Raw genomic sequence first — 17,466 nt, 5'->3', positions numbered from 1 at the left:
TACTCCTGTATACGGTGTATATATGGTGTATACTGACATGTATGTGCTGTGTGATATACTCCTGTATACGGTGTATATATGGTGTATACTGACATGCATGTGCTGTGTGATATACTCCTGTATACGGTGTATATATGGTGTATACTGACATGTATTTGCTGTGCGATATACTCCTGTATACGGTGTATATATGGTGTATACTGACATGCATGTGCTGTGTGATATACTCCTGTATACGGTGTATGTATGGTGTATACTGACATGCATGTGCCGTGTGATATACTCCTGTATACGGTGTATACTGACATGTGTGTGGGATCATTGGATTCTTGTTGTCGCCGGCTCACACCCTCCTGCCCCTGTGATATGGTGACTGAGCTGTACAGGGGGGGGTCAGCTGACAGTCACATGACTCACACCCTACAGGGAGGGGAAAGAGGAGAAGGACAGGACCCAGATACAATGTAACAGTCTGTCTGCAGGCGTCATGGAGCTCAGGTAACAATGTGTGTGTGTCTGCACATGTCAGGGGCCCCACATGTCACTTTAGAGAGGAGATGTGTGGCCCTCAGTGTATGGAGGAGGAAAAAGAGGAAGAGGAGGAGAAGGAAATGGAAATGTGTGGCCCCCAGTATCTGTGTATGGAGGAGGAGATGTGTGGCCCTCAGTATCTGTGTATAGAAGAGATGTGTGGCCCTCAGTATCTGTGTATGGGGAGGAAATGTGTGGCCCCCAGTATCTGTGTATTGGGGAGGAGATGTGTGGCCCTCAGTATCTGTGTATAGAGGAGATGTGTGGCCCTCAGTATCTGTGTATGGGGAGGAGATGTGTGGCCCTCAGTATTTGTGTATGGGGGAGGAGATGTGTGGCCCTCAGTATCAGTGTATAGAAGAGATGTGTGGCCCTCAGTATCTGTGTATGGGGAGAAGATGTGTGGCCCCCAGTATCAGTGTATAGAAGAGATGTGTGGCCCTCAGTATCTGTGTATGGGGAGGAGATGTGTGGCCCTCAGTATCAGTGTATGGGGGAGGAGATGTGTGGCCCTCCGTATCTGTGTATGGGGGAGGAGATGTGTGGCCCTCCGTATCTGTGTATGGGGGAGATGTGTGGCCCTCAGTATCTGTGTATGGGGGAGGAGATGTGTGGCCCTCAGTATCAGTGTATGGGGGAGGAGATGTGTGGCCCTCAGTATCAGTGTATGGGGGAGATGTGTGGCCCTCAGTATCTGTGTATGGGGGAGGAGATGTGTGGCCCTCAGTATCAGTGTATGGGGGAGATGTGTGGCCCTCAGTATCTGTGTATGGGGGAGGAGATGTGTGGCCCTCAGTATCTGTGTATGGGGGAGGAGATGTGTGGCCCTCAGTATCAGTGTATGGGGGAGGAGATGTGTGGCCCTCAGTATCAGTGTATGGAGGAGGAGATGTGTGGCCCTCAGTATCAGTGTATGGAGGAGGAGATGTGTGGCCCTCAGTATCAGTGTATGGAGGAGGAGATGTGTGGCCCTCAGTATCAGTGTATGGAGGAGGAGATGTGTGGCCCTCAGTATCAGTGTATGGAGGAGGAGATGTGTGGCCCTCAGTATCAGTGTATGGAGGAGGAGATGTGTGGCCCTCAGTATCAGTGTATGGAGGAGGAGATGTGTGGCCCTCCCTATCAGTGTATGGGGGAGGAGATGTGTGGCCCTCCCTATCAGTGTATGGGGGAGGAGATGTGTGGCCCTCCCTATCAGTGTATGGGGGATGAGATGTGTGGCCCTCAGTATCGGTGTATGAAGGAGGAGATGTGTGGCCCTCAGTATCTGTGTATGAAGGAGGAGATGTGTGGCCCTCAGTATCTGTGTATGGGGAGGAGATGTGTGGCCCTCAGTATCTGTGTATAGAGGAGATGTGTGGCCCTCAGTATCTGTGTATGGGGGAGGAGATGTGTGGCCCTCAGTATCAGTGTATGGAGGAGGAGATGTGTGGCCCTCAGTATCAGTGTATGGAGGAGGAGATGTGTGGCCCTGAGTATCTGTGTATGAAGGAGATGTGTGGCCCTCAGTATCTGTGTATGAAGGAGATGTGTGGCCCTCAGTATCTGTGTATGAAGGAGGAGATGTGGGGCCCTCAGTATCTGTGTATAGAGGAGATGTGTGGCCCTCAGTATCAGTGTATGGAGGAGGAGATGTGTGGCCCTCAGTATCAGTGTATGGAGGAGGAGATGTGTGGCCCTCAGTATCAGTGTATGGAGGAGGAGATGTGTGGCCCTCAGTATCAGTGTATGGAGGAGGAGATGTGTGGCCCTCAGTATCAGTGTATGGAGGAGGAGATGTGTGGCCCTCAGTATCAGTGTATGGAGGAGGAGATGTGTGGCCCTCAGTATCAGTGTATGGAGGAGGAGATGTGTGGCCCTCAGTATCAGTGTATGGAGGAGGAGATGTGTGGCCCTCAGTATCGGTGTATGGAGGAGGAGGAGATGTGTGGCCCTCAGTATCTGATCAGTGTATGGAGGAGGAGATGTGTGGCCCTCAGTATCTGTGTATGGAGGAGGATATGTGTGGCCCTCAGTATCTGTGTATGGAGGAGGAGATGTGTGGCCCTCAGTATCTGTGTATGGAGGAGGAGATGTGTGGCCCTCAGTATCTGTGTATGGAGGAGGAGATGTGTGGCCCTCAGTATCAGTGTATGGAGGAGGAGATGTGTGGCCCTCAGTATCTGTGTATGGAGGAGGAGATGTGTGGTCCTATCACAGTTTCCAGGTGTATGTGGGGCCCTCCTATCATCACAATCTGTGGCCCTAGTGATGGGTTCTTTTCCAGAGATGTTAGTATCTGGATTGATATAAATATGGAGATGAATAACCCTGAGGATATCTCTGAACTTTAATAAGAGTATTCGGCACTTTCCCCGGTACAGGTTGTCTTCTCTACTTCTCCTCTTTGTCCAACTCAACATTGTAACTTGCGGGGTCTTTCCAGAGCCGGACCAGAGTCTCAGGTCAGTGTGAACCGTGCACCTTGTAGAGAGGCTATCCTCCAGGAGAGAGTAATACTGATCAGAAAGAACTGAAATATTACTGTATACAGTACACAGCCACGAGGAGAGGGCAGATACAAGTCGACCACACCTGGCTATCCTACATATCCTGTATATAATTATATGTACACATGCATGACTATCCTGCCGGAGATACAAGATACAAGTCCACCACACCTGGCTATCCTACATATCCTGTATATAATTATATATACACATGCATGACTATCCTGCCGGAGATACAAGATACAAGTCCCCTACACCTGGCTATCCTACATATCCTGTATATAATTATATATACACATGCATGACTATCCTGCCGGAGATACAAGTCCCCTACACCTGGCTATCCTACATATCCTGTATATAATTATATATACACATGCATGACTATCCTGCCGGAGATACAAGTCCCCTACACCTGGCTATCCTACATATCCTGTATATAATTATATATACACATGCATGACTATCCTGCCGGAGATACAAGTCCCCTACACCTGGCTATCCTACATATGCCTGTATATAATTATATATACACATGCATGACTATCCTGCCGGAGATACAAGATACAAGTCCCCTACACCTGGCTATCCTACATATCCTGTATATAATTATATATACACATGCATGACTATCCTGCCGGAGATACAAGATACAAGTCCCCTACACCTGGCTATCCTACATATCCTGTATATAATTATATATACACATGCATGACTATCCTGCCGGAGATACAAGATACAAGTCCCCTACACCTGGCTATCCTACATATGCCTGTATATAATTATATATACACATGCATGACTGTCCTGCGGAGATACAAGTCCACCACACCTGGCTATCCTACATATGCCTGTATATAATTATATATACACATGCATGACTGTCCTGCGGAGATACAAGTCCTCCACATCTGGCTATCCTACATACCCTGTATATAATTATATATACACATGCATGACTGTCCTGCGGAGATACAAGTCCACCACACCTGGCTATCCTACATATGCCTGTATATAATTATATATACACATGCATGACTGTCCTGCGGAGATACAAGTCCTCCACATCTGGCTATCCTACATATCCTGTATATAATTATATATACACATGCATGACTGTCCTGCCGGAGATACAAGTCCCCTACACCTGGCTATCCTTCATATACTGTTCCTGCGCATAATAATATATTATTATATACACATCCATGACTATCCTGCAGATGATACAAGATACGAGTTCACCGCACCTGGCTATCCTCCATATACCTGCACATAATAGTGTATTATTATATATACACGGTCATGACTATCCTGCCATAGATGAATTATCTGAGTCCTCTATACCTGGCTATCCTCCATATACCTGCACATAATAGTGTATTATTATATATACACGGTCATGACTATCCTGCCATAGATGAATTATCTGAGTCCTCCATATACCTGCACATAATAGTATATTATATATACACAGCCATTACTATCCTGCAGCAGATACAAGATATGAGTCCTCCATATACCTGTACAGTATATCATAATATATACACAGTCATGACTATCCTGCAGGAGATACAAGATATAAGTCCTCCACATCTGGCTATTCTCCATATACCTGTACATTATAGTATATCATTATATATACACAGTCATGACTGTGACGGACTGAACCATCACTGGGGCTGATGGAGAAGCCTGAGGGCCAGCCTCCTTCCATCGACTACGGACCTAGGATTTTGGAGATCCCCTTGTTTGGTTGAACCGGGTGTCTGGGGCACATGGACGGCTGTTGCAGTGGAGCCTGTCCCTACAGCCGTTCACTTTCACAATCTAAGACCAGCCTGGGAAACACAATGCAAATGCTGATGGACTCTCTCGCCAAACAGAACTGGAAGGGTGACTAACATGGACATCCCCAAGTGGACCCGAAGAGGGTCTCACCGGGTCTGCCCTCCTTTAACTTGAGGGAGCTATGTGACGACATGGTCATCGCTCCTGCTAGGGCTGTCTGGAGCTATTTTAGCAGGTGGACCCCTGTGGTGTGGTGCAGACAGAATGTCTGGGGAGGGGATGGGGGATGTGATGGGATTACACTTTCATCTGATCACTTTCTGTATATAAGATTGTGCAGTTGCTCAATAATAGAGACTTTATTTCACCTACACTGAGTCTCGACCAGTGACTGGGGAAACTGGGAGCTACAGACCAGCAGTATCTCCTGAGTAAGGAAGAATACAGAGGGTGACATACTCTTCCTGAGTGCTGGGGGTCCGTCACATTGGTGGCAGCAGTGGGATGCTCTTCCATTCCTAAGGAGACATTCAAACCACCACTGGAAACAAGTTTTCTGCTGACATAGGAGAAGAGCCACAGTTGCCTACCGCCATGGAAGCGCTGGCCCAGTTCCAGAATCCTGGTTCTGCCCAGGACATGCTGAGAAGGAGAGACGCCTTGCAAGGTCCTCCCTACATCTGAGGAACGATACTGGCAACAACGGGACTTGCGTGTTCCTTTCCGGGGAGAGCAGACCCGGAAGGAATGGCTGTCGGAGATGGATGCGCTGCTCCAAACGGAACTGATGCTGGATGATGGGTATCGGGCGCTGCGGTGGTATGTCACCCAATTGTGTCCATGGATGGAGAACAATGATCCCACAGAGGCCTATGACTTCGGCGGCCCCAGACTTATATTTGAGGCACTCCAGGAGGACCCACAATGTGGGAGTGCACAGGAGTGGAGAAGGGAGGACATACGTGATTTTAGGGAGTTGGAACTTCCCAGTGAGCTCGGATTGAGGACTGATTTGGACTTTTTAGTTACACAGGAATGGGAGCTAGAACAGGCATGCCAAAGACTGTTCTACATTGCTCAACAGCATGCCCCAGCAACGACAGATGCCGAGGAACTACTAGTCCCAGCTGAAGAGCTGGCATCAGGGCACTGCTGACCTCTGCCCCGCACCAAATGCACCTCTGAAACTCCAGGGAGCCAGGGCAGGCAGCCCCTCTGCCTGACCGCAGGCCGATGCAGAGGAACTACTAGCCCCAGCTGAAGAGTTGTCATCAGGGCAAATCTCCACAGGCCTCTGCCTACAACAATCAGTGACCCTGGAGACTCTCTGCGAGGCCACCAAACTGGCAGTGTACTTCCCAGCAGAAGAACTGGCAACAGGGCAGAGTGCTGTTAGGCTCTGCCCCGCACACATTGCCTTGTTACCAGCTACAGAGGTAGGGGACCTGATAGATGGGTGCTGGGGGGAACTCCATATGGCAGGTGGAGATGGGACCAAGGTCTCTCCACTGTCCCTACAGGGATGCAGGGCGGTCGGCCCAGATCCCCAACGGAACCCGGAGGTTCAGGGAGTAGGGACAGTTGGTCCTGCTCCCTAGCAGCAGTATGTTTTGCATGGAGAGGAGACAACCGGTCTCCCTTCCCCAGCGGCAGTGTACCTTGCAGGGAGAGGAGAGCATCGTCTCCCTTCCCCAGCGGCAGTGTACCTTGCATGGAGAGGAGAGCATAGTCTCCCTTCCCCAGCGGCAGTGTACCTTGCATGGAGAGGAGAGCATAGTCTCCCTTCCCCAGCGGCAGTGTACCTTGCATGGAGAGGAGAGCATAGTCTCCCTTCCCCAGCGGCAGTGTACCTTGCAGGGAGAGGAGAGCATCGTCTCCCTTCCCCAGCGGCAGTGTACCTTGCAGGGAGAGGAGACAACCGGTCTCTCTCCCCAACCACAGGGGACAGCACACCTAACTCCGATGGTGAGGATGGGACCGCGGTCTCTGCTCCAGACCTACAGGGATGCTGGACGGCCAGTACAGATCCCCAACCACCCGCAGGAATGCCAGGAGGAGGAGGTAAGCGATCCCTCCTCTACACAGCAGACCCGCAACCAGGTCCTGGGGGTAGGATTCCCTGACAACATCCCAGCAGAAGAGCTGGCATCTGGGTAAAACGCCGCTGGCCTCTGCCCTACCTGTCCCTTTGTTACAGGGCAGAACTGCGCACCAGTTTGCCCAGCTGAAGCGCTGGCACCGGGGCAGGGTACCACTGATCTGGGACCACAAAGCAACCTCCACTCCCAGCCAGAGAGCAACACGGAGACCCAGGGAGAAGAGGTAGCTGACCTCCCTCCCCAGCGGCAGATGAAGACCCAGGGAGAAGAGGTGGCCGACCTCCCTCCCCAGCGGCAGATGGAGACCCAGGGAGAAGAGGTAGCCGACCTCCCTCCCCAGCGTCAGATGGAGACCCAGGGAGAAGAGGTAGCCGACCTCCCTCCCCAGCGGCAGATGAAGACCCAGGGAGAAGAGGTGGTCGACCTCTCTCCCCAGTGGCAGATGGAGACCCAGGGAGAAGAGGTGGTCGACCTCTCTCCCCAGTGGCAGATGGAGACCCAGGGAGAAGAGGTAGCCGACCTCCCTCCCCAGCGGCAGATGGAGACCCAGGGAGAAGAGGTAGCCGACCTCCCTCCCCAGCGTCAGATGGAGACCCAGGGAGAAGAGGTAGCCGACCTCCCTCCCCAGCGGCAGATGAAGACCCAGGGAGAAGAGGTGGCCGACCTCCCTCCCCAGCGGCAGATGAAGACCCAGGGAGAAGAGGTGGTCGACCTCTCTCCCCAGTGGCAGATGGAGACCCAGGGAGAAGAGGTAGCCGACCTCCCTCCCCAGTGGTGGATGGAGACCCAGGGATAAAAGGTGGCCGACCTCTCCCCAGTGGTGGATGGAGACCCAGGGATAAGAGATGGCCGACCTCTCTCCCCAGCGGCAGTGTGTTTTAAACAGGAGATGATGTGGGTGGCATCACTCTCCTGCAGCAGAGTCAAGCGGACCAGTTGGAAGAGGTTTTGGATTTATCTTGTCCGACTAACACAGGTGCAGGACCAGTTCTGGTACCTGGTTAGTCTACTGTTGGGAGGGGAGAAAACTGAACCGTCACTGGGGCTAATGGAGAAGCCTTGAGGGCCAGCCACCTTTCATCGACTACGGACCTAGGATTTTGGAGATCCCCCTTGTTTGGTTTAACCGGGTGTCCGGGGCACATGGACGGCTGTTGCAGTGGAGCCTGTCCCTACAGCCGTTCACTTTCACAATCTAAGACCAGCCTGGGAAACACAATGCAAATGCTGATGGACTCTCTCGCCAATCAGAACTGGAAGGGTCTGCCATCCTTTAACTTGGGGGAGCTATGTGACGAGTTAAATGTGTACTGGTGTTGGATATGTGTAATTATGTTATACTGTGTAACTTGTCAGCACCCCCCCCCCCCCCCCTCCCTTCGTTATCTACCATTGTACATATATAGAACTCACACTAAGCCTGATCAGGCTTAGATAAACCATGGCAAGCCGGATGCCTGTGAAGGCGTCCGGTTGCCATGGTAACAATCGGGACCCGATGGAGGAGGGGGCTGCCTCAGTTTACCCTTCATACATCGACCGCTGCCACAGCAGAGCAGCAGCCCGATGGTTAGCCCCCTCCATACAGAGGTCCCTAAGGACCACTGCATGGAAGGCCGTTTTTATGTCGGCCGTTTCAAGCAGAGTGTTAGCTGGACATTACAGCTGAAAGGCAGGGGGTGCTGGGCGCTCTGCATCTCCTGAGCTGAGAGAGGAGCGGACGGCAGTGGGGGAACTGTGGCCTCTATGGCCAGATATGTGCCCCCTCGCACTAGTTATGGCCAGATATGCGCCCCCTCGCACTAGTTATGGCCAGATATGCGCCCCCTCGCACTAGTTATGGCCAGATATGCGCCCCCTCGCACTAGTTATGGCCAGATATGCGCCCCCTCGCACTAGTTATGGCCAGATATGCGCCCCCTCGCACTAGTTATGGCAAGATATGCGCCCCCTCGCACTAGTTATGGCCAGATATGCGCCCCCACGCACTAGTTATGGCCAGATATGCGCCCCCTCGCACTAGTTATGGCCAGATATGCGCCCCCACGCACTAGTTATGGCCAGATATGCACCCCCTCGCACTAGTTATGGCCAGATATGCGCCCCCTCGCACTAGTTATGGCCAGATATGCGCCCCCTCGCACTAGTTATGGCCAGATATGCGCCCCCTCGCACTAGTTATGGCCAGATATGCGCCCCCTCGCACTAGTTATGGCCAGATATGCGCCCCCACGCACTAGTTATGGCCAGATATGCGCCCCCTCGCACTAGTTATGGCCAGATATGCGCCCCCTCGCACTAGTTATGGCCAGATATGCGCCCCCTCGCACTAGTTATGGCCAGATATGCGCCCCCACGCACTAGTTATGGCCAGATATGCGCCCCCTCGCACTAGTTATGGCCAGATATGCACCCCCTCGCACTAGTTATGGCCAGATATGCGCCCCCTCGCACTAGTTATGGCCAGATATGCGCCCCCTCGCACTAGTTATGGCCAGATATGCGCCCCCACGCACTAGTTATGGCCAGATATGCGCCCCCTCGCACTAGTTATGGCCAGATATGTGCCTTATTAACAGGAAGGAAAAAAAATACCTCACCTGCTTCCTCTGATGATCATCGCTCCCCAGCAGCGGGATACGGTCACACGTGGCGCTGCGGTGTAGGAGGAGTCCACCGGCTGATTCCCAGCTCCTTCTACAGAGTCCAGCAGCGTGATGGGTGACAGATATCCTGCTGGTAACGCTGGCAGCTGAATGGTGAGGAGGAGTGGACTGCTCCCTGCTTCACCGTCAGATGAGAGCGGGACATATCTCTGCCGTATTGGGACCACTGGTCAGGCACTGAAACTCGGGAGGGTTAGGAGGTGTGCTGTACATAATAGTATATAATAATATATACACAGCAATGACTGTCCTACAGAAGATATGACTGCTCTACACCCGACTATGCTCCAAATACCTGCACATCATAGTATATTATATATACACAGCCATGACTATCCTGCCGGAGATACAAGATACGAGTGCTCTACACATTGCTATCCTCCAAATACATAGAAATGGTAGCACATCCTTCTATATAAACAACCATGACTATCAGGCAAAACAAACAAGATCCGAGTCTTCTACACCCGGCTAGCCTCTAACACAATAGTATTTAATTTGCAACAAAGGAGAGAAAAGAAAAAAGAATGCGGCTCTCACCAAAAATGCTCTCTACAGCTTTATTCACATAAAGCTTGAAAAAGCACAACAAGCGCGAAACGGCTGTCGCCTCCTAGCTGTGTAAAGCTGCAAAGAGTATTTTTGGTGAGTGCCGCATTCTTTTTTCTTTTCTCTCCTTTGTTGCAAACACTACTTGTTTTTCACGCTGAGCACCACCACTACTCACCAAATGAAACCCCACACCTACAGCAGTGCCGACCGTATCCTCTACATATTAATACAATAGTATATAATTATATACACAGCCAGGACTATCCTGCAAAATATAAGATACGAGTCCTCAACACCCAGCTCCATCCACCCATCCACCATATGGCTGCACAGGATAATATATTATTATATGTATATACAGCCAGGACTATCCTGCAGGAGATATGAGCCCTCTACACTCGGCTATCCTCCATATACCTGCACATATTATATATACAGCCAGGACTATCCTGCAGGAGATATGAGCCCTCTACACTCGGCTATCCTCCATATACCTGCACATATTCTATATACAGCCATGACTATCCTGCAGGAGATACAAGATATGAGTCCTCTACTCCCATGCACCATATGCCTGCACATAATAGTATATTATTATATGTTTATACAGCCAGGGCTATCCTGCAGGAGATATGAGCCCTCTACACCCGGGAATCCTCCATATACCTGCACATATTATATATACAGCCAGGGCTATCCTGCAGGAGATATGAGCCCTCTATACCCGGGTATCCTCAGGATGCTAGGTGCTGCAGCAGGCAGTTGTATGCTCTTCTAAAGTATTCCTGTTCATGTCAGCTGAACTTTAATGATCTACATGTCTCCTCCAGGGTCCCTCAAGGATGGCTGCCTGTAGGGCGTCTCTCCAGCAATGACTCCATTGTCCTGACCTTTGCTCTGAAGCAGCAGAATGTAGATAAGTTGGAGGATCTGGTGAGGAGAGTGTCCGATCCTGACTCCCCCCATTATGGTAAGTGATGATAAGTGATTATGTACAGCGCTGTGGAATATGTCAGCGATATATGAGTGATGAGAATGTCTGTACAGCGCTGTGGAATATGTCAGTGATATATAAGTGATGAGAATGTCTGTACAGCGATGTGGAATATGTCAGTGATATATAAGTGATGAGAATGTCTGTACAGCGCTGTGGAATATGTCAGTGATATATAAGGGATGAGAATGTCTGTACAGAGCTGTGGAATATGTCAGTGATATATAAGTGATGAGAATGTCTGTACAGCGCTGTGGAATATGTCAGTGATATATCAGTGATGAGAATGTCTGTACAGCGCTGTGGAATATGTCAGTGATATATAAGGGATGAGAATGTCTGTACAGAGCTGTGGAATATGTCAGTGATATATAAGTGATGAGAATGTCTGTACAGTGCTGTGGAATATGTCAGTGATATATAAGTGATGAGAATGTCTGTACAGCGCTGTGGAATATGTCAGTGATATATAAGTGATGAGAATGTCTGTACAGAGCTGTGGAATATGTCAGTGATATATAAGTGATGAGAATGTCTGTACAGTGCTGTGGAATATGTCAGTGATATATAAGTGATGAGAATGTCTGTACAGCGCTGTGGAATATGTCAGTGATATATAAGTGATGAGAATGTCTGTACAGCGCTGTGGAATATGTCAGTGATATATAAGTGATGAGAATGTCTGTACAGAGCTGTGGAATATGTCAGTGATATATAAGTGATGAGAATGTCTGTACAGCGCTGTGGAATATGTCAGTGATATATAAGTGATGAGAATGTCTGTACAGAGCTGTGGAATATGTCAGTGATATATAATGGATGAGAATGTCTGTACAGCGCTGTGGAATATGTCAGTGATATATAAGTGATGAGAATGTCTGTACAGCGCTGTGGAATATGTCAGTGATATATAAGGGATGAGAATGTCTGTACAGCGCTGTGGAATATGTCAGCGATATATAAGTGATGAGAATGTCTGTACAGCGCTGTGGAATATGTCAGTGATATATAAGGGATGAGAATGTCTGTACAGCGCTGTGGAATATGTCAGTGATATATAATGGATGAGAATGTCTGTACAGCGCTGTGGAATATGTCAGTGATATATCAGTGATGAGAATGTCTGTACAGAGCTGTGGAATATGTCAGTGATATATAAGTGATGAGAATGTCTGTACAGCGCTGTGGAATATGTCAGTGATATATAAGTGATGAGAATGTCTGTACAGCGCTGTGGAATATGTCAGTGATATATAAGTGATGAGAATGTCTGTACAGCGCTGTGGAATATGTCAGTGATATATCAGTGATGAGAATGTCTGTACAGCGCTGTGGAGTATGTCAGTGATATATCAGTGATGAGAATGTCTGTACAGCGCTGTGGAGTATGTCAGTGATATATAAGTGATGAGAATGTCTGTACAGTGCTGTGGAATATGTCAGTGATATATAAGTGAGGAGAATGTCTGTACAGCGCTGTGGAATATGTCAGTGATATATAAGAGATGAGAATGTCTGTACAGCGCTGTGGAATATGTCAGTGATATATAAGTAATGTCTGTACAGCGCTGTGGAATATGTCAGTGATATATAAGTGATGAGAATGTCTGTACAGCGCTGTGGAATATGTCAGTGATATATAAGTGATGAGAATGTCTGTACAGAGCTGTGGAATATGTCAGTGATATATAAGTGATGAGAATGTCTGTACAGCGCTGTGGAATATGTCAGTGATATATAAGGGATGAGAATGTCTGTACAGCGCTGTGGAATATGTCAGTGATATATAAGTGATGAGAATGTCTGTACAGCGCTGAGGAATATGTCAGTGATATATAAGTGATGAGAATGTCTGTACAGCGCTGTGGAATATGTCAGTGATATATAAATGATGAGAATGTCTGTACAGCGCTGTGGAATATGTCAGTGATATATAAGTGATGAGAATGTCTGTACAGCGCTGTGGAATATGTCAGTGATATATAAGTGATGAGAATGTCTGTACAGCGCTGTGGAATATGTCAGTGATATATAAGTGATGAGAATGTCTGTACAGTGCTGTGGAATATGTCAGTGATATATAAGTGATGAGAATGTCTGTACAGTGCTGTGGAATATGTCAGTGATATATAAGTGATGAGAATGTCTGTACAGCGCTGTGGAATATGTCAGTGATATATAAGTGATGAGAATGTCTGTACAGCGCTGTGGAATATGTCAGTGATATATAAGTGATGAGAATGTCTGTACAGCGCTGTGGAATATGTCAGTGATATATAAGTGATGAGAATGTCTGTACAGCGCTGTGGAATATGTCAGGGATATATAAGTGATGAGAATGTCTGTACAGCGCTGTGGAATATGTCAGTGATATAGAAGTGATGAGAATGTCTGTACAGCGCTGTGGAATATGTCAGTGATATAGAAGTGATGAGAATGTCTGTACAGCGCTGTGGAATATGTCAGTGATATAGAAGTGATGAGAATGTCTGTACAGCGCTGTGGAATATGTCAGCTCTATATGAGTGATGAGAATGTCTGTACAGCGCTGTGGGATATGTCAGTGATATATAAGTGATGGGAATGTCTGTACAGCGCTGTGGAATATGTCAGTGATATATAAGGGATGAGAATGTCTGTACAGAGCTGTGGAATATGTCAGTGATATATAAGTGATGAGAATGTCTGTACAGTGCTGTGGGATATGTCAGTGATATATAAGTGATGGGAATGTCTGTACAGCGCTGTGGGATATGTCAGTGATATATAAGGGATGAGAATGTCTGTACAGTGCTGTGGAATATGTCAGTGATATATAAGTGATGAGAATGTCTGTACAGAGCTGTGGAATATGTCAGTGATATATAAGGGATGAGAATGTCTGTACAGTGCTGTGGAATATGTCAGTGATATATAAGTGATGAGAATGTCTGTACAGCGCTGTGGAATATGTCAGTGATATATAAGTGATGGGAATGTCTGTACAGCGCTGTGGAATATGTCAGTGATATATAAGTGATGGGAATGTCTGTACAGCGCTGTGGAATATGTCAGTGATATATAAGTGATGGGAATGTCTGTACAGTGCTGTGGAATATGTCAGTGATATATTAGTGATGAGAATGTCTGTACAGCGCTGTGGAATATGTCAGTGATATATAAGTGATGAGAATGTCTGTACAGCGCTGTGGAATATGTCAGCGATATATAAGGGATGGGAATGTCTGTACAGCGCTGTGGAATATGTCAGTGATATATAATGGATGAGAATGTCTGTACAGCGCTGTGGAATATGTCAGTGATATATAAGTGATGAGAATGTCTGTACAGCGCTGTGGAATATGTCAGTGATATATAAGGGATGAGAATGTCTGTACAGAGCTGTGGAATATGTCAGTGATATATAAGTGATGAGAATGTCTGTACAGCGCTGTGGAATATGTCAGTGATATATAAGTGATGAGAATGTCTGTACAGAGCTGTGGAATATGTCAGTGATATATAAGGGATGAGAATGTCTGTACAGCGCTGTGGAATATGTCAGTGATATATAAGGGATGAGAATGTCTGTACAGTGCTGTGGAATATGTCAGTGATATATAAGGGATGAGAATGTCTGTACAGAGCTGTGGAATATGTCAGTGATATATAAGGGATGAGAATGTCTGGACAGCGCTGTGGAATATGTCAGTGATATATAAGTGATGAGAATGTCTGTACAGCGCTGTGGAATATGTCAGTGATATATAAGGGATGAGAATGTCTGTACAGCGCTGTGGAATATGTCAGTGATATATAAGTGATGAGAATGTCTGTACAGCGCTGTGGAATATGTCAGCGATATATAAGTGATGAGAATGTCTGTACAGCGCTGTGGAATATGTCAGTGATATATAAGTGATGAGAATGTCTGGACAGCGCTGTGGAATATGTCAGTGATATATCAGTGATGAGAATGTCTGTACAGAGCTGTGGAATATGTCAGTGATATATAAGTGATGGGAATGTCTGTACAGCGCTGTGGAATATGTCAGTGATATATAAGAGATGAGAATGTCTGTACAGAGCTGTGGAATATGTCAGTGATATATAAGTGATGAGAATGTCTGTACAGCGCTGTGGAATATGTCAGTGATATATAAGTGATGAGAATGTCTGTACAGCGCTGTGGAATATGTCAGTGATATATAAGGGATGAGAATGTCTGTACAGTGCTGTGGAATATGTCAGTGATATATAAGTGATGAGAATGTCTGTACAGCGCTGTGGAATATGTCAGTGATATATAAGTGATGAGAATGTCTGTACAGAGCTGTGGAATATGTCAGTGATATATAAGTGATGGGAATGTCTGTACAGCGCTGTGGAATATGTCAGTGATATATAAGGGATGAGAATGTCTGTACAGCGCTGTGGAATATGTCAGTGATATATAAGGGATGAGAAGGTCTGTACAGCGCTGTGGAATATGTCAGTGATATATAAGTGATGAGAATGTCTGTACAGCGCTGTGGAATATGTCAGTGATATAGAAGTGATGAGAATGTCTGTACAGCGCTGTGGAATATGTCAGTGATATATAAGTGATGAGAATGTCTGTACAGCGCTGTGGAATATGTCAGTGATATATAAGTGATGAGAATGTCTGTACAGCGCTGTGGAATATGTCAGTGATATAGAAGTGATGAGAATGTCTGTACAGCGCTGTGGAATATGTATGAAACTATGAATTAACACATGTGGAATTATATACATAACAAACAAGTGTGAAACAACTGAAAATATGTCATATTCTAGGTTCTTCAAAGTAGCCACCTTTTGCTTTGATTACTGCTTTGCACACTCTTGGCATTCTCTTGATGAGCTCCAAGAGGTAGTCCCCTGAAATGGTCTTCACTTCACAGGTGTGCCCTGTCAGGTTTAATAAGTGGGATTTCTTGCCTTATAAATGGGGTTGGGACCATCAGTGGCGTTGAGGAGAAGTCAGGTGGATACACAGCTGATAGTCCTACTGAATAGACTGTTAGCTGCTTTTTTCTTGCAAGAAAAAAGCAGCTAAGTAAGGAAAAACGAGTGGCCATCATTACTTTAAGAAATGAAGGTCAGTTAGTCAGCCGAAAACTTGGGAAAACTTTGAAAGTAAGGGCTATTTGACCATGAAGGAGAGTGATGGGGTGCTGCGCCAGATGACCTGGCCTCCACAGTCACCGGACCTGAACCCAATCGAGATGGTTTGGGGTGAGCTGGACCGCAGAGTGAAGTCAAAAGGGCCAACAAGTGCTATGCATCTCTGGGAACTCCTTCAAGACTGTTGGAAGACCATTTCAGGGGACTACCTCTTGAAGCTCATCAAGAGAATGCCAAGAGTGTGCAAAGCAGTAATCAAAGCAAAAGGAGGCTACTTTGAAGAACCTAGAATATGACATATTTTCAGTTGTTTCACACTTGTTTGTTATGTATATAATTCCACATGTGTTAATTCATAGTTTTGATGCCTTCATAGTCATGAAAATAAAGAAAACTCTTTGAATGAGAAGGTGTGTCCAAACTTTTGGTCTGTACTGTATGTAGATAATGTATGTACAGTATATGTATGTAATTTATTTACAGTATGGTGTATGATGTATGTAGATGTATGTACAGTATGGTGTATGTATCTAGATAATGTATGTACAGTATGTGTGGTATATGTATCTGTGTATGGGGTATGTAATGTATGTACAATATGTGTATGGTGTATGTATGTACAGTATGTGTATGGTGTATGTACAGTATGTGTATGGTGTATGTACAGTATGTGTATGGTGTATGTACAGTATGTGTATGGTGTATGTACAGTATGTGTATGGTGTATGTATGTACAGTGTGTGTATGTAGATTATGTGTGTACAGTATATTTATGTATATGTGACGGAGCAGCTACAACCTGACTTTCCTTTCCCTTTCCTCTTGTTTCATTGAGTAGTAATCGGGCCTCTGAGTCCTTAATGGATCAGAGTTTGGAATGTTCCTGTGACCATAGCCTCCGTCAGGTGGTCAGACAGAGGTCACTGTGTGGCGTGTGTACAGACATAATACATAGGTCCATGAATATAAAGCCACTGTGCCTCCTGCAGGTCCCATGTCACCCCCACTGTATGGTCATCCAAAGTCTCCATGACTCCACATCGAGGTATAATGCTGCCATCATTGTGGTCGCCACTTTTCACTTGAATCCTAAATACTGTAATACCTCTGATCCTACAGGCGACCCAGCATATCACATTTCTCCCCTACATCCCCCATAGATTTCGGTTTGGGTCACATTTTCCCTGGGTTAAAGGGTCTCCTCGTGTTTTTTCTTTAAA

The 17,466-nt window shown here is 46.9% G+C and overlaps 1 protein-coding gene across 1 annotated transcript in view; it reads left to right on the top strand.

Annotated features, from left to right (window-relative positions):
• The first annotated feature begins 397 nt into the window (after window positions 1-397).
• The window catches only part of TPP1 (tripeptidyl peptidase 1), a 28,854-nt gene continuing 11,785 nt past the window's right edge, over window positions 398-17,466 (top strand). The window contains exons 1-3 of the mRNA XM_040426763.1: window positions 398-498; window positions 2,895-2,975; window positions 10,956-11,095. Coding sequence (XP_040282697.1) covers window positions 488-498; window positions 2,895-2,975; window positions 10,956-11,095 — 232 coding nt within the window. The 5' untranslated portion in view covers window positions 398-487. The remainder of the gene's footprint in view (window positions 499-2,894; window positions 2,976-10,955; window positions 11,096-17,466) is intronic.

This window comes from Bufo bufo, chromosome 3 (assembly GCF_905171765.1).
Source record: "Bufo bufo chromosome 3, aBufBuf1.1, whole genome shotgun sequence".
NCBI classification, from domain to species: Eukaryota; Metazoa; Chordata; class Amphibia; order Anura; family Bufonidae; genus Bufo; species Bufo bufo.
The sequence above is the reverse complement of the archived record's forward strand: the minus strand, read 5'-3'. Positions and strand labels throughout refer to the sequence as shown.